Source organism: Odocoileus virginianus, chromosome 3 (assembly GCF_023699985.2).
Source record: "Odocoileus virginianus isolate 20LAN1187 ecotype Illinois chromosome 3, Ovbor_1.2, whole genome shotgun sequence".
In the NCBI taxonomy this organism is placed as follows: Eukaryota; Metazoa; Chordata; class Mammalia; order Artiodactyla; family Cervidae; genus Odocoileus; species Odocoileus virginianus.
In genome coordinates, this window is record NC_069676.1 from 84,517,934 (window position 1) to 84,540,448 (window position 22,515).

General features: G+C 38.9%; 2 protein-coding genes across 2 annotated transcripts in view; one reads left to right on the forward strand and one right to left on the reverse strand.

The window, feature by feature from the left end:
• Window positions 1-976: 976 nt before the first annotated feature.
• Window positions 977-22,440, reverse strand: MBLAC2 (metallo-beta-lactamase domain containing 2). The gene is made up of 2 exons (XM_020913162.2): window positions 21,446-22,440; window positions 977-4,328 (listed from the first exon to the last, which is right to left on the reverse strand). Exons 1-2 carry the CDS (start codon window positions 21,897-21,899, stop codon window positions 3,943-3,945), a joined length of 840 nt encoding a protein of 279 aa, XP_020768821.2. The 5' UTR covers window positions 21,900-22,440; the 3' UTR covers window positions 977-3,942.
• Window positions 21,765-22,515, forward strand: part of POLR3G (RNA polymerase III subunit G) — a 46,121-nt gene continuing 45,370 nt past the window's right edge. The window contains exon 1 of the mRNA XM_070465808.1: window positions 21,765-21,909. The gene's annotated coding sequence lies outside the window, so the exon portion shown is untranslated. The remainder of the gene's footprint in view (window positions 21,910-22,515) is intronic.

Here is a 22,515-nt window from a genome sequence, read left to right on the forward strand (position 1 = left end):
AAGACCTTCCCTATTCTAATGGCTTAAACATGATTAAAATTTTCTTTCAATATACATATGATTCTGCTTTAGATGTTAAATCCATATGGAATTTATTCTTATGATGATGAATTTATCTTTATGATCAACATTTTTATGATGATATTGATTTTTTCCCCCACATCAACTGATATAATAGTCCATCTTTTATCCATTTATTTGAAAGGCCATATTTATGAACTAGTAAGGCTTCTATCTGCTTTGACCCAGCTGCTTCATTTCTTCTGGGACTGACAGGGAGGCCTGGCATGCTGCGGTTCACGGGGTCACAAAGAGTCGGACACGACTGAGCAAATGAACTGAACTGAACTGAACTGGATTGGTAATTCTCCTTTGCTATTCCTCAGTAGCATATTGGACGCCTTCAGACCTGGAGGACTCATCTTTTGGTGTCAAATCTTTTTCACCTTTTATACAGTTCATGAGGTTCTCATGGCAACTATACTGGAGTGGTTTGCCATTTCCTCCTCCAGTTGGTCACGTTTTGTCAGAACTCTCTGCTATGACCCATCCGTCTCGGGTGGCCCTTCACGGCATGGCTCACAGCTTCATCGAGTTACACAAGCCCCTTCATCATGACAAGGCAGCTGGGAAAGACTGAGGGTAAAAGGAGAAAAAGGCATCAGAGGATAAGATGACTGGACGGCAACATGGATGCAATGAACATGAACTTGGGCAAACTTTGGGAGATGGTGAAGGACAGGGAGGCCTGGGGTGCTGCAGTCCATGGGTCACAAAGAGTCAGACACGACTGGATGACTAAAGAACAACAAGGTTTATATAGGTATTATTCAGTTTCTAGGGTCTAATATTCTTGCCCAGGGATTTGACATCTTCTTTATTTCAAGTTTTTCAAAATTGTGCTTCATACAGAAAATAACCTTGCAAGACATTAAATAGAAATTTGCTAACATTTATAAAAAATACCAACCATAGATTGAAATAAAATGTTCACTTTAATAGTTATCACACAAATGTTTAGTTACAGTTATCTGAAAATTATGAGAACAAGTTGTGCATGTCACAGTCATGTTACTATCCATATAAGAACAACTACACACAATCATTTATTCAACTACATCAGGATAACACACAAGGTTTTGTTTGCTCTAGACTTCTCAGTTAAAAGGAAACACCAAATAAGGAAACTGAATTTCCAAAAATTAAGTTATTAACAAAATAAATAATAAAAGTTATTTCTAAATGTCTTATATTTTGACAACTTTGAATGATATTTACATACTATCATTTCTCCAAACCATAAATTACAACAAGGGTCACTGTCAGGGTGAAAATACATATTTTTAAAGCTTTTTAAAAATACGCTATTAAGCTTTAACATCACTTGATTTATTCTTGGCACATGTGGCATTTTGAAAAGTAAAAATACACTTTGCCAATTTTATGTTATTGTGCAGGTATAAGAGAAAGAGCACAGTTTGGGAGGCAGAGAGACCTGTGTTCAGTTACCAGCTTTGTTTCCAAGTTGTGATGTTAGGCTGGTCAATTACTTCTTGGCACTGGGGCCAGGATTAAATTAAATAATGCCTATTTTAAAATGCATAGCATGGGCACTAAATGAATGATACCTCCTTTCCCTAATTTACTCACATTGAAGCAAAAGCAAAATATCACAGTCTTATGTTCTGGTACAATTTGAAAAATCTAGAAAAAAAAATGGGAAATTTAAAAATAAAATCAGTGTATTTTGAAAAATTGCACTTTCAAGAAATAAGGAAAGCCTTCATCAGGTTTAAATATTTCCCATAAAACTTAGTGCCTACTATACCCTGATTTTTAAAAAAAAGTCCTAAAATATGATAAAATGGTCAATGATTAAGGACTTTTGGTTTTCTTTTGTGCTATTGATATAAAAATAATGGCTATATTTAAGGCTCATTAAGTGATAGTTTGTAGTTGCCCTGAACCAAATCTGTAGTCTTGATGTTGCACTATTAAAACAGACCTACTGCCTTGAATGACTATCACAGAGAAATTCCCATGATATTCTTCATTTCAACAACCATGGCCTCCTTACTGATTTTAAGTAAGGGATCATTTGGTGGTATGTGGTCATATAGGCCATAAGCTTGTCTGTCTTACGGATGATTCTTACATACATAATCACTTTTTCATGCTAAATGCTTGGTGCTTAGAAGATCTAAGGCTCCTGAAAACTAAATCGTCACAAGGGAATAGCCTACTCTGGACAGCAACACTTCCATCCCTATTCTTAGCTCCAAAGATGCAGAAACAACTCTATTCTTATTTTCTGTCCTCACCAGCTAACAAATCATCTTTCCAAACCTGACTCAAAAACTTCTCCTCCAGGAAACCTTCCCTAACCAAACTTCACACTCCTCCATTTATGTCCCTGACACTCATGTGTAACTTGTATAAACTTCAACTGCATATACTTCTACTCACGTTCCATCTTCTACCTCCAGCTAGGATACAGTCTGACTTTATAAGCTCCCACAGTGTTGAGCACAGTGAATGCATGTATGTACACGACTGTGCGTATGTATGTGCGGTGTGCGTGTGCATGTGTGCTGAATGACTAAAAGACTAAGAACCTGAGTGGGGTGGAGGGTAGGAAAAGTTTCATAATTTTTCAGAAATCAAAATTGCTGGACCTTCCTAATACTAAAATTTCTGATTTCCAAAGCTATCTGAGTTTGGTTTTAGATATGTCAATAATAAAAAGGCAGTGAAAAAAAGTTTAAAACACCTTTATGAAATATTCCAAAAGGCTTTTTAATAAATTACTAAAAGCACCAAACCAAAACATCTTACTAAATAGTGGGATAATCTTTCCTATAATTTTATAAATGGAAATTTCTTTTCATTCAAGACAAAGAATACTGAACAGGAATAGGTGTTGTGAATCAGGATAAAAAAGGCAATTCATTCTAAGTCAGTATCTTACACACATTTTACAATTAATCTGAAAAGCCTTCTGTGGTACATATGTATGCTTTGTTAAGAAAAAGAATGGTTTATTTTAGGATGTTGTCTGGTACTATAAAATAAGATACATATACTGAAGCTGCTATTTAACAAGGAAAATTTTGTTTATAATAGCTGTTACTATTAAAATAGGATATAATTTTAAAATTATTCTTAATGTGTATATTTTCAAATTTGCCTGACAGTGTCCTTTTGAAAAATCTGACAATTTGTAGTTAGATTACAGACATTTGAATTTCGTTTCTACAATTGAAAATATTACACTTACATAATAACAAACAACAATACATTGTAGCTTTTTTACTGAAGCACTGCAATTAATATTTAACGCTTTTCAATAAAATAAAATTCATTGTACTTTTTGTAAGTAAAATTACACAACACATAATGTACATTATAATTACATTAAGAACAAATAAAATGAAGCATAAAAATTCTGTACCATAACAATGGATTGTTCTAGCTGTCATTCTAACTGTTAGCTTATTTGTTATGTTTTGGGTTTTTATCTTAAACCCAAGAACCTTTATTTTGAAATAATATACTAAAAATATCAAGTCTGGAGTTTAAATGTAAAACTCTCTTATGCTCTTTTTTCCTAGGTCATATAGGAAATAAAAAAAATGAGACACAGAGATAATTCTATTACTGCAAAATGCCTCCTTGCTTCCCCATATACCTCTATATCATTTCTAGGGCAAATGACACAGGACAATGGCAAATTACAACTTTGGCAAATTATAAGCTCATTTAAGTGGTTTCTTATTTGGAAAAAAGAAAAAAAAACTAAGAAGTTCCTTTTTTGGCTTATTCATTCTCAATCGTTTTTTTCTCTAATATATAACAGTAATATAAAAGCACTTCTTAAAATGCTCACTGTTTAAACAACACAAAATGAACTGGAATAATTTATAGAATTAATCAAAGTAGATACTAGGGTGAGGTCCTAGAATTTGTTACACGTAGGGCTAAACTTGCAAGAGATCGCATGGCAAAAGTAGAGACTTTATGGCATATCCCAGCTTTTGAAATATAGTTAGAAGCCAATCGAAAAAGCCTTTCAGCACCAAAGGTATTGAAGTGCCCAGGAAGTACTTTCTCTACCAGACCTCTGTCCACTAATTCTATCAGACGTTCACAGGTTCCAACATAGTCACTTATCCTGCTGTATGGGAGCCAATCAATCAGTGATCCATCATACACGACGTCTCCACTGAAGAGAATCTTTCGGTCTTTGTCATGCAAGCAAATACTGCCCCTAGAATGACCAGGCATGTGCATAACAGTGAGCTGTCTGTCACCGAGGTTGATCACATCCCCTAAAAATGAAAACAGAATTTACAGATAAACATGTTATATATTTGACTTCAATCACTTAAAGAACAGCAGAACACAACAGTTTCAAAGGTGTTGGGAAGATGATATTTATTTTACTTTCATTGTAAAAGCAGCCTAGTAATAAAAGATGATTTAAAATAAGTTGACTACATTTCATTTCTGTTGTTTACTGGACCAGTGTTTGCCAAAGTAGACAGTGGAACACAATTTCTGCTGGTTGTTATAATACATACAAGAAAAGATTCAGTGGTCAAATAATTTGGAAAACTCTTCCTTCAATGAAGAGTAAGCAGCTTTCTTTTCTGCAAGATTTGCTAACGTACATTTAATATGCTAATATACATTGTGGATATACACAAGTGAGATATGGCTGTATAGTTTCACAAATTTATTTGACAAAAAAATTCATTTTCAGAATATCCCTTATACTAATATCCTGATGACACAATTCATGAATGATGCTCTAGTGAAGGGTGTGGTATTTTTCCCCTTTGTTTTATCACTCTGTGGAAATTAAGGTCTGAGGAATCAGTACAAATGATGATGCTCTGGCTACTGCCATTGCTGTAATAAACTGTTCTTGGTCTCGGACCCTGGAATGTCAAGTCTTCTGTCAGAATTCACTAAACCACCGCAGCCTAAGTTACTAACCTACAAATAGGGTAAAATCTCAAACTCCTCCCAGTTATTTGACAGTGGGGACGAAACTGAGCTGTATGAATACAAAATTGCTCTTTCACTGGATTTAAATCAGTACAAACAGGTAAATCATAATAAATTAAAAGATTCATATTGTTATCTCTAGTGCAAACATATACATATACAGAAAAAAATCAAAGAAATATAGCTAAAATTACTAGTGAAATTAAAATGGTATAATAATCAGGAATCATTAAATATAAAAGAAGACAACAGAAGAAAAATAAAGGCATAAACAAGAGACAAAGAAATGACCAAAATGGCAGACCTAAAAACAACTGTGTCAGCAATTATATTAAATATGAAAGGAATAAACACTCTAATCAAAGGCAAAGATTGTCAGACTAGATTTAAAAAGCAAGATATGTACTCAGTCTACAAAAGAAGAACTATAAAATCAAAGCCAAAAATAGGATGATAAGTCATACCTTATAAATATGAATGACAAGAACTAGAGTGGTTATATTGTCAGACAAAATGGCTTTTTATATAAAGAATATTGCTAGAGAAAAGAGGTACATTTTATGAGGACAAAATTAGGTCAATACCTAATGAAAAAAATTCTAAATGTATATGTACCTAAAATAGAGATTAAAAATTCATAAAATAAAAAAGAATTAAAATAAGAATGAATAGTTTAACAATTGAGCTTAAATATTTGAATAGTTTGAATAATTCATAATATAAGCAGATAGAAAATCAGTATGGATACAGAAGACTTGAACAACACCATCAGCCAACCTGACCTAGCCAACATATATAAAATAATTCATGCCAAAAGAGCTAAGTACACATTCCTTTCAATTGTACACGAAAGAGAAGTTTTGTTATATCTGTACACTGAAAACTACAGAAACACTTTAAAGAGAAATTAAAGAGAATGTGAGCAAAAGGAGAAATACACCATATCCATTGATTGGAAGACTTGAAACTGTTAAGATGGTAATTAAATTCAGTTTTTCCTATAGCTGCACTGTCTAATATGCACTTTCTGAGATAATACAAATGTTCTGTATCAACACTAGGCAACATGGCAGCCACTAGCTATATGTGGCTAATGGCATGAGAAATAAAGCTAGTGTAACAAAGAAACTAAATTTTTAATTTTCATCAATCTTAACTAATTTAAATTTGTATTAGATAGCTACATTCAGAGAAGAACTATACAATGATCTTCATGACCCAGGTAACCATGATGGTGTGATCATTCACCTGGAGCCAGACATCCCAGGATGCAAAGTCAAGTGGGCAAGAGGAAGCATCACTATGAACAGAGCTAGTGGAGGTGATAGAATTCTAGCCGAGCTATTTCAAATCCTAAAAGATGATGCTGTGAAACTGCTGCACTCAAAATGCCAGCAAATTTGGAAAACTCAGCAGTGGCCACAGGACTGGAAAAGATCAGTTTTCATTCCAATCCCAAAGAAAGGCAATGCCAAAGAATGTTCAAACTACCACACAGTTGCACTCATCTCACACATTAGCAAAATAATGCTCAAAATTCTCCAAGCCAGGCTTCAACAGTACGTGAACCGTGAACTTCCAGATGTTCAAGCTGGAGTTAGAACAGCCAGAGAAACCAGAGGTCAAATTGCCAACACTCATTAGATCACTGAAAAAGCAAGAGAGTTCCAGAAAAACATCTACTCCTGCTTTACTATGTCAAAGCCTTTGACTGTGTGCATCACAACAAACTGTGGAAAATTCTTCGAGAGATGGGAATACCAGGCCACCTGACCTGCCTCCTGGGAAAGCTGTATGCAGGTCAGGAAGCAACAGTTAGAACCGGACATGGAACAACAGACTGGTTCCAAGTTGGGAAAGGAATACGTCAAGGCTGTCTATTGTCACCCTGCTTATTTAACTTACATGCAGAGCACATCATGCAGAATGCCGGGTTGGATGAAGCACAAGCTGGAATGAAGAGTTCAGGGAGAAATATCAACAACCTAGATGTGCAGATGACACCACCTTTTTGGCAGAAAGCGAAGAACTAAAGAGCCTCCTGATAAAAGTGAAAGAGAGAGTGAAAAACCTGGCTTAAAACACAACATTCAAAAAACTAAGATCATGGCATCTGGTCCCATCATTTCATGGCAAATAGATGGGGAAACAATAGAAACAGTGAGAGACTTTTATTTTCTTGGGCTCCAAAATCACTGTAGATGGTGACTGCAGCCATGAGATTAAAAGACGCTTGCTCCTTGGAAGAAAAACTATGACCAACCTAGACAGCACATTACAAAGCAGAGACATTACTTTTCCAGCAAAGGTCTGTTGAGTCAAAGCTATGGTTTTTCCAGTAGTCATGTATGAACGTGAGAGTTGGACTATAAAGAAAGCTGAGTGCCAAAGAATTGATGCTTTTGAACATGGTGTTGGAGAAGATTCTTGAGAGTTCCTTGGACTGCAAGGAGATCAAACCAGTCAATCCTGAAGGAAATTAGTCCTGAATATTCATTGGAAGGACTGATGTTGAAGCTGAAACTCCAATACTTTGGCCACCTAATGCAAAGAACTGACTCACTGGAAAAGACCCTGATGCTAGGAAAGATTGAAGGCGGGAGGAGAAGGGGATGACAGAGAATGAGATGGTTGGATGGCATCACTGACTCAATGGACATGAGTTTCAGTAAGCTCTGGGAGTTGGTGATGGACAGGGAAGCCTGGCGTGCTGCAGTCCATGGTGTTGCAGAGTCGGACATGACTGAGCAACTGAACTGAATCGAACCTTTCACAACAGTAACAAAAATTAACTCAAAATGGATCATAATCCTAAATGTGAGAGCTTTCTAAAGAAGAAAATCTTTGTGATTTTGGGCTAGTCATAGAGCTCTCAGAATAACACAAAAAGCATAAAACATAAGGAAAAATGATTAACTGGACTTCATCCAAGTTAAAAACTTTCTTGCTTAAAAAGATACCATTAAGGACTTCCCTGGTTGTGCAATGGATAAGAATCTGCCTGAGTAGATAGGTGTTAGCTCTTCCCTAAATTTTTGGTAGAATTCAGCTGTGAAGCCATCTAGTCCTAGGCTTTTGTTTCCTGGAAGAATTCTGATTACCGTTTTGATTTCCTTGCTTGTGATGGGTCTGTTAAGATCTTCTATTTCTTTCTGGTTCAGTTTTGGAAAGTTATACTTCTCTAAGAATTTGTCCATTTCTTCCAAGTTGTCCATTTTGTTGGCATAGAGCTGCTGGTAGTAGTCTCTTATGATCCTTTGTATTTCAGTGTTGTCTGTTGTGATCTCTCCATTTTCGTTTCTAATTTTGTTAATTTGGTTCTTCTCCCTTTGTTTCTTAATGAGTTTTACTAATGGTTTGTCAATTTTGTTTATTTTTTCAAAAAACCAGCTTTTAGCTTTGTTGATTTTTGCTATGGTCTCTTTATTTTGCATTTATTTCTGCCCTAATTTTTAAGATTTCTTTCCTTCTACTAATCCTGGGGTTCTTCATTTCTTCCTTCTCTAGTTGCTTTAGGTGTAGAGTTAGGTTATTTATTTGACTTTTTTCTTGTTTCTTGAGGTAGGCCTGTAATGCTATGAACCTTCCCCTTAGCATTGCTTTTACAGTGTCCCATAGGTTTTGGGTTGTTGTGTTTTCATTTTCATTCATTTCTATGCATATTTTGATTTCTTTTTTGATTTCTCCTACAATTCATTGGTTATTCAGAGGCGTGTTATTTAGCCTCCATATGTTTGAATTTTTAATAATTTTTTTCCTGTAATTGAGATCTAATCTTACTGCATTGTGGTCAGAAAAGATGACGGGAATGACTTCAATTTTTTTGAATTTACCAAGACTAGATTTATGGCCCAGGAAGTGATCTATTCTGGAGAAGGTTCCGTGTGCACTTGAGAAAAAGGTGAAGTTGATTGTTTTGGGGTGAAACGTCCTATAGATATCAATTAGGTCTAGCTGGTCCACTGTGTCATTTAAAGTTTGTGTTTGTTAATTTTCTGTTTAGTTGATCTGTCCATAGGTGTGAGTGGGGTATTAAAGTCTCCCACTATTATTGTGTTACTATTAATTTCCTCTTTCAGAATGAAACTAGAATACTTTCTAACACCATACACAAAAATAAACTCAAAATGGATTAAAGATCTAAATGTAAGACCAGAAACTATAAAAGTTCTAGAGGACAACATAGGCAAAACACTCTCCGACATAAATCACAGCAGGATCCTCTATGACCCACATCCCAGAATACTGGAAATAAAAGCAAAAATAAACAAATGGGATCTAATTAAACCTAAAAGCTTTTACACAACAAAGGAAACTACAAGCCCTCAGATCGGGAGAAAATAATAGCAAACGAAGCAACAGACAAAGGATTAATCTCAAAAATATACAAGCAACACCTGCAGCTCAATTCCAGAAAAATAAATGACCCAATCAAAAAATGGGACAAAGATCTAAACAGACATTTCTCCAAGGAAGACATACAGATGCCTAACAAACACATGAAAAGATGCTCAACATCACCCATTATCAGAGAAATGCAAATCAAAACCACAATGAGGTACCATTACACGCCAGTCAGGATGGCTGCTATCCAAAAGTCTAAAAGCAATAAATGCTGGAGAGGATGTGGAGAAAAGAGAACCCTCTTACACTGTTGGTGGGAATGCAAACTAGTACAGCCACTATGGAGAACAGTGTGGAGATTTCTTAAAAAACTGGAATTAGAACTGCCACATGACACAGCAATCCCACTTCTGGGCATACACACCGAGGAAACCAGATCTGAAAGAGACACATGCACCCCAATGTTCATCGCAGCACTGTTTATAATAGCCAGGATATGGAAGCAACCTAGATGCCCATCAGCAGATGAATGGATAAGGAAGCTGTGGTACATATACACCATGGAATATTACTCAGCCATTAAAAAGAATTCATTTGAATCAGTTCTAATGAGATGGATGAAACTGGAGCCCATTATACAGAGTGAAGTAAGCCAGAAAGATAAAGACCAATACAGTATACTAATGCATATATAAGGAATTTAGAAAGGTGGTAACAATAACCCTATATGCAAAACAGAAAAAGAGACACAGATGTACAGAACAGACTTTTGGACTCTGTGGGAGAAGGCAAGGGTGGGATGTTTCGAGAGAACAGCATCAAAACATGTATATTATCTAGGGTGAAACAGATCACCAGCCCAGGTTGGATGTATGAGACAAGTGCTCGGACCTGGTGCACTGGGAAGACCCAGAGGAATCAGGTGGAAAGGGAAGTGGGAGGGGGGAACTGGGATGGGGAATACATGTAAATCCATGGGTGATTCATGTCAATGTATGAGAAAAACCACTATAATATTGTAAAGTAATTAGCCTCCAACTAATAAAAATAAATGAAAAAGTAAATAAATAAAAGGGAATGCTGTTTAAAAAAAAAAAAAAAAGAATCTGCCTGACAAGGCAGGGGAGAGAAGTGTTAGTAGCTCAGTCTTGTCCAGCTTTTTGTGATCCCATGGACTGTAGCCTGCCAGTCTCCTCTGTCCATAGGATTCTCCAGGGAAGAATACTGGAGTGGGTAGCCTTTCCCTTCCCCAGGGAATCTTCTCAACCCAGATACTGAACCTGGGTCTCCTGTATTGCAGGTGGATTGTTGACCATACGAGTAATTCAATTCCTGGTCTGGGAAGATGCCACAGTTTGCAGAGCAACTAAGCCCGTGCACCACAAGTACTTCAGGGCCCGCTAGCAGCAACTACTGGGCTGTGTGGCACAACTACGGAAGGCCATGCAGCCCAGAGCCACACACTGCAACTACAGAAGTCTGCTTATCTACACAGGCCTGTGCGCCACAAGAAGTCGCCACGATGAGAAGCCTCTGCGCCACAACTGAGTAGCCCCTGCTCATCACCAGCAGAGAAAGCTTGTGTGCAGCAATGAAGGCCTGGTGCAACCAGAAAAATACAGGAAAAAATTGTGCTTACTTAAAAAAAAGAAAAAAGAAGAGGATACTATTAAGAAAATGAAAAGACAGGACATACACTGAGAGTAAACACTTGCAAAATGTGTATCGGAAAAAGGACTTGCATTAAGAATATATAAAACAGCTCAATTAGAAGAAAACAAAATTTCAATTAAAAAAAAGATTTTGATAAGATCTTTCGACATAGAAGATATATGAATAGCAAATAAGAGCCTGAAAAGATGCTCAACATAATCAGTCATTAGGGAAGTGCAAATTAAAACCTCAATGAAATACCACTACATACTCACTAGGATGCCTAAAATCAAAAGGACTGACAAAAGCAAGTGCTGACAGAGATGTGGAGAAACTGCAACTTATACACTGCACTTGGGAATGTAAAACGGCATAGCACTTTGGAAAACAGTTTGGCACCTTCTTAAACATTTAACATACATTTACCACGTGGGTGTGCGCTGTATGCCACATTTACCATACAACCCAGAAATTCATTTCTAGCTATCTACCTAGGAAATAAAAGCAAGCATCAACATAAAAAATTACATGTAAACTTTCATGCTGCATTAGTCAGAACAATTCCAAACTAGAAAGTTCAAATTTCCTTCAACAGGTGAACATCTAAAATGTGTTATATTGATAAATGAGTAGTTTCTCAGCAACAGAAAGGAATTAATATTGATAAAACAACATGGGTGAAACTCAAAAAACAGCATGCCAAATGAAAGAAGACACAAAAGATTGCATGTGATTATGTTTTGTAGAAAGTTTTCAGAAAAACAAAACTATAATGGCAGTCAGTGAGGCACAGGTCGGTGAAGCCTGGGTGGGAACAGGGGTTGCTCTGGTCTTGTCTCAAATCCCAGTAATTACTAATACAGTAAGATAGAATTAGGTACTCAAATTGCCCCACATTCCAGTCATAAGGGGCCAGACTCCTTCACAGGATAATTGTTTCAGATTTAAGGTGCTTCTGGGGATCACAAACCACTGTCATTTCCGGTATGATTGATAAGTAAGGTAAAGGATATTATAGCTAAGTTGATTTAATAATAGAACTGTTGCAGACAGACTATTTAATAGATGTACAGAAAGAAGAAGAATGAGGGAAGTTTGATGCTCAAAATGAAGCTGTAGAGAATTACCAATGGAAGGATAGAGTCTTATGGTTTTTTATATTCAAGGCCAGGTGATATTCAAAATACTTAGCAGTAGACAAGACATAAGCACCCACCTATCAAAATGGACACCAGCTGTGAACAACTGATAAGGCCACAGAGATGGAATATTATTATTAGGTCTGCTGTTACCATATGGCTTTATAAATGCCTCCCCTATGCTTATAATGCTAACACATATAATTTCATCAAGACCTCTCTTACAATAACCAATACTGTCTGTGAAGTGTATAAATATCACATATAAACTTATATAAAATATATATATACATATATGTACATATATCACATACTATCCTTCCAAGCCTTCACCCTAATCCAGTTGTCACCACATTCCAACCACACTAGACTTTTCTTGGCTTCTCAAATAGCCTTTCCCATCTTGGCATTCCCATTTTTAATTTTTATTTCACTTTTAATTAAAGAACTAAATTACATATTTCAAATAAAATATTTTAGGAGGGCTTAAAATGTAAGAAAACATTCTTTGCCCCATTCTGGCTCTATCTCCAATCCTGCTCCCAGTAGGCAACCACTTTTAACAATTTTAGCAACTTCCTCTGGTAGCTGCCTCTACTAGATATGTTGTTTGTTGTTCAATCTCTCAATTGTGTCCAACTCTTTGCAACCCCATGGACTGCAGCACTCCAGCTTCCCTGTCCTTCACTTTCTCCTGGTGTTTGCTCAAATTCATGTCTATTGAGTCAGTGATGCATCCAACCATCTTGTCCTCTGTCGTCCCCTTCTCCTCCTGCCTTCAATCTTTCCCAGGATCAGGGTCTTTTCCAGTGAGTTGGCTCTTCCCATCAGGTGGTCAAAGTACTGGAGCCAAAGTATTATTTACAGATGACTACTAGGTATAAACATCTGTAAATAATGTTTATACCTCATACTCTACTGATTTCATTCATGTATTATCATTTCTTGGCATTTTAGATGTTATTCATTGACTTCCACTATGAAACAAGGAATTTTTAGTAGCTCTTTCTACTCCTCTCTACCTACCAAAACCACACATGTATACATTTCTCATCTTCCCACCCCTCAAAAGAATGATTCAGGTGCTTAGATCTGGAATCCTCTATGCCTGAGGTTCTATTGTTGTCAGTGTCATCGTCTGCCATCATCCTGATGCTTCCTGTCAACTTTGTCTTGAAACAGATCTCCTATATTCTGTATTCCATGTCTTCCTCTTGGTGTAAACAGGATAAAGATACATCTCAAAAAGTGAAGTTGCTCAGTCGTGTCCAACTCTTTGCAACCCCATAGACTGTAGCCCCCAGGTTCCTGCGTCCATGGGATTTTCCAGGCAATAATACTGGAGTGGGTTGCCATTTCCTTCTCCAGGGGGTCTTCCTGACTCAGGCACTGAACTCGGGTCTCCCGTGTTGCAGGCAGGCCCTTTACTGCCTGAGCCACCAGGGACTCTGAGACATATCTTAGTAGCTTCCTAAGTAACAGCACGTGGGAAATAATTTTTTGAATGCTTGACTGATACTGAAATGGATGTCAGAATTCTAAGTTGGAAATTGGTTTTATTCAAATAAGTCACAGCTCTTCTTTTCTAGCTCTAAAGCTATTATGATTGGTATAAATGAACTTTTGTGTTTAAATTTGGAAGTCTGTAGACTCTTCTTTGGTCCCAGCATTCTGAAATTTTATAATAATGTGCCGTGGGTTGAACACGTTTTCATCTATGGGCTCTTTCAATCTGGAAATGTTTGTCCCTTAATCATGGGATATTTTCTTGTATTTTCTCTACTATTCTTTTTCTCTACTTTCTCTATTTGCTCTATCTGTGCTCCTTATATTCCAATATCAGATTTTTCACACTGGTTCTTTACTGGGTTTCTCCTAGTTTTTCATTTTGCCTATCTGCTCCTTTTGTACGTTTTCAACTTCATCCTCCAGACCTTCCACTAAATAATTTCTGACATTTTAAATTCCAGGGTTTCTTTTAGGAGTGTGAATATGGTTCTGCCTGTTGCTTAGTTTTATGGCATCCTATTGTCTCTCAGATATCTTGAATGCAATAGCTTCTGTTATCCCCTAATGATATTAATGATTGTCCTCTCAAGTCGCTTTGTTTTCAGTATTTTACTTCATGTGAGAGGATTTTCCCAGATTTTTTTCATAATGCTTGATTGCCTGTTTAAGAAATGGAGGATAGTGAAAAAGCTGTATGAAGCAATGCATGGCACCTGGTGAGGCAGACTTCATTGTAGAAAGTTCAAGCCAAGAGTTACCTAGGAATCAGTATCTTAATCTTTACCCCAGGGCTGGACAGATTTCCAGATAAGATTCTTCCAATTTCCTACCTGGAGGTATGTATGGAGGCTAAAGGCCTGGCTCTCATTCTTCTGGGAAACTAGTAAAGAACATATATATTATCTATTATTTTTCTATATTTTTATATACATTCACATACACTTATCCCTCCTATTTTCCACCTGAACCCTTGAGCTCATTAGTACTCAGCATCCCTCAATCAAGAAACCCTTCTGCTTCATTCTCCCCAGAGAACCAACTAACTCTGGGGAGAGGAGCATTCACTTAGGGAGAAGAATTCCAGAGTTCTAACAGCTTCTTAAGTGGCTTTCCATCAATTCTACTTATTTTAGTTTTTTCCTTTTGCCCCTGCTAAGGTACTGACTACAGCTAATTCTTGAGCCTGTTAATCTCCTGCAGAACAAAGTGGACTGGCTCTCAATTTTCTATTGCTGGCATATGATAAAACTGCTAACTCAGTCATCAGAAGGATTGGCAAGATGCTCTGGAGAAGGAAATGGCAACCTGCTCCATTATTCCTGCCTGGGAAGTTCCACAGACACAGGAGCCTGGCGGGCTACAATCCATAGGGTCGCAAAGAGTTGGACATGAATTTGCAACTAAACAACAACAACAATGCAAAACAGAACCTCTGTCAATGTGGATTTATACATAAAACAGACAAACCATGGTCTATTTGCTGCAATCTTAGTGACATTTTAAGAGGGAGTCAAATTAAAAGTGTTCATTCAGAATAGATCACACCCTGGGCCATAAATCTAGTCTTGGTAAATTCAAAAAAACTGAAATCATTCCAGTCATCTTTTCTGACCACAGTGCAGTAAGATTAGATCTCAATTACAGGAAAAAAATTATTAAAAATTCAAACATATGGAGGCTAAACAACACGCTTCTAAATAACCAACAAATCATAGAAGAAATCAAAATATGCATAGAAATGAATGAAAACGAAAACACAACAACCCAAAACCTATGGGACACTGTAAAAGCAATGCTAAGGGGAAGATTCATAGCATTACAGGCCTACCTCAAGAAACAAGAAAAAAGTCAAATAAATAACCTAACTCTACACCTAAAGCAACTAGAGAAGGAAGAAATGAAGAACCCCAGGGTTAGTAGAAGGAAAGAAATCTTAAAAATTAGGGCAGAAATAAATGCAAAAGAAACTAAAGAGACCATAGCAAAAATCAACAAAGCTAAAAGCTGGTTTTTTGAAAAAATAAACAAAATTGACAAACCATTAGCAAGACTCATTAAGAAACAAAGGGAGAAGAACCAAATTAACAAAATTAGAAATGAAAATGGAGAGATCACAACAGACAACACTGAAATACAAAGGATCATAAGAGACTACTACCAGCAGCTCTATGCCAATAAAATGGACAACTTGGAAGAAATGGACAAGTTCTTAGAGAAGTATAACTTTCCAAAACTGAACCAGGAAGAAATAGAAGATCTTAACAAAACCATCACAAGCAAGGAAATCGAAACTGTAATCAGAAATCTTCCAGCAAACAAAAGCCCAGGACCAGATGGCTTCACAGCTGAATTCTACCAAAATTTAGAGAAGAGCTAACACCTATCTTACTCAAACTCTTCCAGAAAATTGCAGAAGAAGGTAAACTTCCAAACTCATTCTATGAGGCCACCATCACCCTAATTCCAAAACCAGACAAAGATGCCACAAAAAAAGAAGACTACAGGCCAATATCACTGATGAACATAGATGCAAAAATCCTTAACAAAATTCTAGCAAACAGAATCCAACAACATATTAAAAAAATCATACACCATGACCAAGTGGGCTTTATCCCAGGAATGCAAGGATTCTTTAATATTTGCAAATCAATGTAATACACCACATTAACAAATTGAAAGATAAAAACCATATGATTATCTCAATAGATGCAGAAAAAGCCTTTGACAAAATTCAACATCCATTTATGATTAAAACTCTCCAGAAAGCAGGAATAGAAGGAACATACCTCAACATAATAAAAGCTATATATGACAAACCCACAGCAACCATCACCCTCAATGGTGAAAAATTGAAAGCATTTCCCCTGAAATCAGGAACAAGACAAGGGTGCCCACTCTCACCACTACTATTCAACATAGTTTTGGAAGTGTTGGCCACAGCAATCAGGGCAGAAAAAGAAGTAAAAGGAATCCAGATAGGAAAAGAAGAAGTGAAACTCTCACTGTTTGCAGATGACATGATCCTCTACATAGAAAACCCTAAAGACTCTACCAGAAAATTACTAGAGCTAATCAATGAATACAGTAAAGTTGCAGGATATAAAATTAACACACAGAAATCTCTGGCATTCCTATACACTAACAATGAGAAAACAGAAAGAGAAATTAAGGAAACAATACCATTCACCATTGCAACAAAAAGAATAAAATACTTAGGAGTATATCTACGTAAAGAAACAAAAGACCTATACATAGAAAACTATAAAACACTGATGAAAGAAATCAAAGAGGACACAAACAGATGGAGAAATATACCGTGTTCATGGATTGGAAGAATCAATATTGTCAAAATGGCTATACTACCCAAAGCAATCTATAGATTCAATGCAATCCCTATCAAACTACCAACGGTATTTTTCACAGAACTAGAACAAATAATTTCACAATTTGTATGGAAATACAAAAAACCTCGAATAGCCAAAGTAACCTTGAGAAAGAAGAATGGAACTGGAGGAATCAACCTGCCTGACTTCAGACTATACTACAAAGCCACAGTCATCAAGACAGTATAGTACTGGCACAAAGACAGAAATATAGATCAATGGAACAGAATAGAAAGCCCAGAGATAAATCCACGAACCTATGGTCACCTTATCTTCGACAAAGGAGGCAAGGATATACAATGGAAAAAAGACAACCTCTTTAACAGGTGGTGCTGGGAAAACTGGTCGACCACCTGTAAAAGAATGAAACTAGAATACTTTCTAACACCATACACAAAAATAAACTCAAAATGGATTAAAGATCTAAATGTAAGACCAGAAACTATAAAACTCTTAGAGGAGAACATAGGCAAAACACTCTCCGACATAAATCACAGCAGGATCCTCTATGACCCACATCCCAGAATTTTAGAAACAAAAGCAAAAATAAACAAATGGGACCTAATGAAACTTAAAAGCTTTTGCACAACAAAGGAAACTATAAGCAAGGTGAAAAGACAGCCCTCGGATTGGGAGAAAATAATAGCAAACGAAGCAATAGACAAAGGATTAATCTCAAAAATATACAAGCAACTCCTCCAGCTCAACTCCAGAAAAATAAATGACCCAATCAAAAAATGGGACAAAGAACTAAACAGACATTTCTCCAAGGAAGACATACAGAGGGCAAAAAAACACATGAAAAGATGCTCAACATCACTCATTATCAGAGAAATGCAAATCAAAACCACAATGAGATACCATTATACGCCAGTCAGGATGGCTGCTATCCAAAAGTCTACAAGCAATAAATGCTGGAGAGGGTGTGGAGAAAAGGGAACCCTCTTACACTGTTGGTGGGAATGCAAACTAGTACAGCCACTATGGAGAAAAGTGTGGAGATTTCTTAAAAAGCTGGATATAGAACTGCCACATGACCCAGCAATCCCACTTCTGGGCATACACACCAAGGAAACCAGATCTGAAAGAGACACATGTACCCCAATGTTCATCGCAGCACTGTTTATAATAGCCAGGACATGGAAACAAACTAGATGCCCATCAGCAGACAAATGGATGAGGAAGCTGTGGTACATATACACCATGGAATATTACTCAGCCATTAAAAAGAATTCATTTGAATCAGTTCTAATGAGATGGATGAAACTGGAGCCCATTATACAGAGTGAAGTAAGCCAGAAAGATAAAGACCATTACAGTATACTAACACATATATATGGAATTTAGAAAGATGGTAACGATAACCCTATATGCAAAACAGAAAAAGAGACTCAGATGTATAGAACAGACTTGTGGACTCTGTGGGAGAAGGTGAGGGTGGGATGTTTCAAGAGAACAGCATTGAAACATGTATATTATCTAGGGTGAAATAGATCACCAGCCCAGGTTGGATGCATGAGACAAGTGCTCGGGCCTGGTGCACTGGGAAGACCCAGAGGGATCGGGTGGAGAGGGAGGTGGGAGGGGGGACCGGGATGGGGAATACATGTAAAACTATGGCTAATTCATTTCAATGTATGACAAAAACCACTGCAATGTTGTAAAGTAATTAGCCTCCAACTAATAAAAATAAATGGGAAAAAAAAGTGTTCATTCAACCTGCTGCCTCTCTGGAATCTATTTTTTGTTTTTATCTCTCCAAATGATCTAAGTTTACCTAAAACAACTGTTGTAGTATCTTGATGACTCTGGGAAAATCATTCAAACATGTATAACAGGGGCCAAAATGCCTGCCTGTTGTGAAAAATAGAATGATGTGTGTCCATTCAAGAAGAACGTGCTGTATCTATCTAGGGTTTATTGCTGTCTTTTTATAGGAAGATAGTTTCACTATTAGTAGGGTGAGTAGCTTTTTTCATCAGAAATGATGCAGTGGATGATGACCTCACCTTGTCCTCCTCATCCCTCATACACAAGTCAGCTTCTGGGTTAGTGATACAGGATACAGACTTATGCTTCTCCATGACAGGTGATCACCAATACACTAAATGAAATGTAGTAAGCTAAGGAATTCAGCCTCCTTATTTTCTAACTGAAACAATGAAGACTATGCTGCTAGGTATGTGCTGTTCACATGTGTGTGTAACTGCATATGATTTTTTTTTGTATATGAATTTTTATATAAATATTTTATATCTCCTTCCCAGCACCTGGATTATGATAATATTAAGTTAGCAGGCCACACCATTCAGAAGATACAGGAAATTAACAATCCTGAGGAAAGAGGATATTGGATTCTACTTGAGAGGGTGAAACATCCAGCTCCTAATGAAAAACAACTTTTAACACAGTAGTATCACCTTCCAAGTGTTTAGTAAATATTAAGCTCTCTTTTCACACTTTCAAAGGCTTAAAGCACCACATAGGTTGGTTGCAGGTCCCCTGCAACTCCAAAAGCCTATAATTCTAGTACTGACTGGAATTTAAGAAATCTGATTTCTAGTCCAGGCTCTTTCCCTAACATGCAATGTGATTTCAGGCATAATATTCAAGCCTGTGTGGACTCTTCACCTATAAAACAATATTTCTTAGCACTCTTTCATCATTGATTTCCTGACAGAGGATCCAAAGTAAATAAATCAAAAGTCATTTATTCTTATAAACAACTTAAACATATTTTAAATACTGATGAAAAACTTTTCTTTTTTGGTTGGGGGGGGTCTGAGTTAAATTAGTCTGAATACCCATAAACTGCAAGGAAATCCTACTTCTAAAAGCATTAATTTCATCAAGAAATATAGTAATTAAAAGAACATTTACTGTAAATTTAAATTTAGTTTTCTTTCACCTCAAAGTGTCAGGTAATGTAAGGCTCCCATCTAAACCACTTTTTTTAATCTTCAGATTTAAAATTTTAATGAATAGGTTTTTTTAAAGTGGTGTGTAAGGTACAGAAACTTGCTATTTTTTTATACATCAAGTGATCAAGATCTCATCTGTAAGATAAACTCATTTTCATAAAGTACTTCATTATTCGTCATACCGGTTGGTCACAAAGTGAGCCTTATTGTACTGCAGCAACTGGATTTTTTTTTTTGTCTCATAACAGTTCAATAAAATAAACTGGCAAATAAGAGTTTCAAGATAGAAAAGCAAGGGGGCTTCATATCCTATTCAGAATTACCATAAAAACATATTTTGGGTGTAGGATTAATGTGTGATCTACATGCTTTGATCTACTGCGCCTGGGCTGGAATCCTAGCTTTTGTCTCTATCTTGCTCTGTGGCCCCTAGGCAAGCCATTTAATTGAAGCCATTTAAGTAGCCTCACTTCAAACGTGTTGGGAGGATAAAATGGTATCAACAGTAGCATTCTAAAAAGAACAAAGAAATTAATACACAAATATCACTGCTGTGACCAACTGGCTCAATCATTTAAGTGCCTGTGGTGGGGGTGGTTGGAAGGGTTGGAACCCTACACTATTTCATTCCATTAATTTCTTTCTGAATCCCATTCTGTTTTTCGCAGAGCCAAAGAGGCCCAAGGTTATCTATGCATTAGTCCACATACTTCACCATTACGGGTACAGCCTCCTTATTAATCTTTCTCAGGCCTGGCGTTCAGCCAGAACAGAGAGCTGTCATAACGTTAAGACTCAGGCACATTCTACTTCATATGTTCACTATCAAGCTTTTTCTCTTGTGAGGCAGCATCAGGAGCAGAAACCTATCTGGAAGCTAAAGATGCGTGAGCAGATTAGAATCACTGCTCTCTAATGGCCTTCTAAGCCTACAGGTGGGCACTGTCCATTCCGAGCCGATGGAGTCAGCAGTTCTCAAAAAGCTCTGAGCCAACGGCACGCATTCTCTCCACGAAGCGTCATTTCTTAGAAGTCTTTTCGCTAGAAATGTGCCTGCAAATGACGGACATGTCTGAGGGGGGAAGAATGGGAACCCTAGTGACAAGTCTCTGGTGGTGTTACTGCACACCGTGGACCTCCCAGAGGAAACTGACTAGGGGGTGGGGCTGGCTTTCAGTCTACTACCCGGCATCGGTACCCGGTGTCAGAGCTAGCCTCCGTAGGAAAGGTTGAGATGGCCTTCCAGCGACTTGATGGTGGAGTGAGTGGGCTATTTGGCCCCCCCCGGGGGGGGGGGGGGGGGGAGGAAGAAACTGAAACAAGTGTTTATGCGATGTGACAAAACAAACCAATCCCCCACCCCACCCCCTCAACCTCACAGCCGAGCAGGTCTGCAACAAGCATCCCTAGGAACCTTCTCTCCCCCAATCCCTTCCCTTAAATGAGAGCAAGCGCCCGGGAAGGCGCGGTGGGGGGTGCGCTTTACCGTCCTGCAGGACGAGGGTGGGCTGCACCGCCTGCACTCGGAACTGTCTGGCCCTCCAGCCGGGGCTCGGCGCCCGCACCACCTCGCTGTCGGACAGCCAGGTCACGGTCTCGAAGTTGTCCCCGCGGGCCAGCGCCTCGGCCTCGGCGTGGTGCACCGCCACCCGGTCGAACTGGTAGAGGCCACCCGAGTGGTCGAAATGCACGTGGGTAGCCACGGCTAGCAGCGGCCGGCAAGCCGCGTCGTCTCTGGCCGCGCGGTCCCGCAGGAGGCCGGAGGAGTACAGGTACTCGGGGAGGCTGCGCAGCCCCAGGCCGGTGTCTATCACCACGTCCTGCTCGGAGCCCCGCACCAGCCAGATGTTGGCGCGGTTGCCAGACTCGTAGAAGCGTTCCTGAATCCAGAAGATGCCGTCGCCCAGGGACTTGTGGGCGTACCACTCGAGCGCCGACATGCTGCGCCGGGTATGGCGGCCCAAGCCGAGCGGGAGTTTGTAGGCGCGCGCGCGCGTGTGCCTTCCCGCGGGCGGGCTGCAGCGGTGTGGAGCCGTCTGCCCGCAGCCGGGGACTAGGCGCAGAGCCGGGAGGGGGCGGGCGGGGGATGCGGCTGCGGTGTGTGTGTGTGTGTGTGAGTGTGCGTGTGTGCGCGCTAGGCGAGGAGAAAGGACTCGCGGAGAGGCGCTGCCTCTGGAGCGTCCGCCCGCACCCTCACGCTGGGTCCGCGGAGAGCAGACGCCGCTCTCCCCGCGCCGGGGCGCCGGAAGAGTCGCAGCCGTGACTGGCCGCAACACCAGGAACGTTAACGCACGGGCCAGTGCAGTAGTCGGGAGATCCAGAAAGTGACACGCTTCCTAACCTCAGGGTGGTCGGACCGCAGAGGCCTTAGAGCGACAGTGGGGGTGGGAGAAAGCCAGGCTGCCCGCCCGCCGCGCGCCTCGACGCGCATTTCCAGCCGGCGCGGAAAGAGTCGGGCCAAGGATCGGGCGGGGGCGGGGAGGGAGCGGGGGGCGGGGGCGGGAAGGGGGCGGGGGCGGGAAGGGCGCGGGGGGCGGGGGCGGGGCCGGACGACTA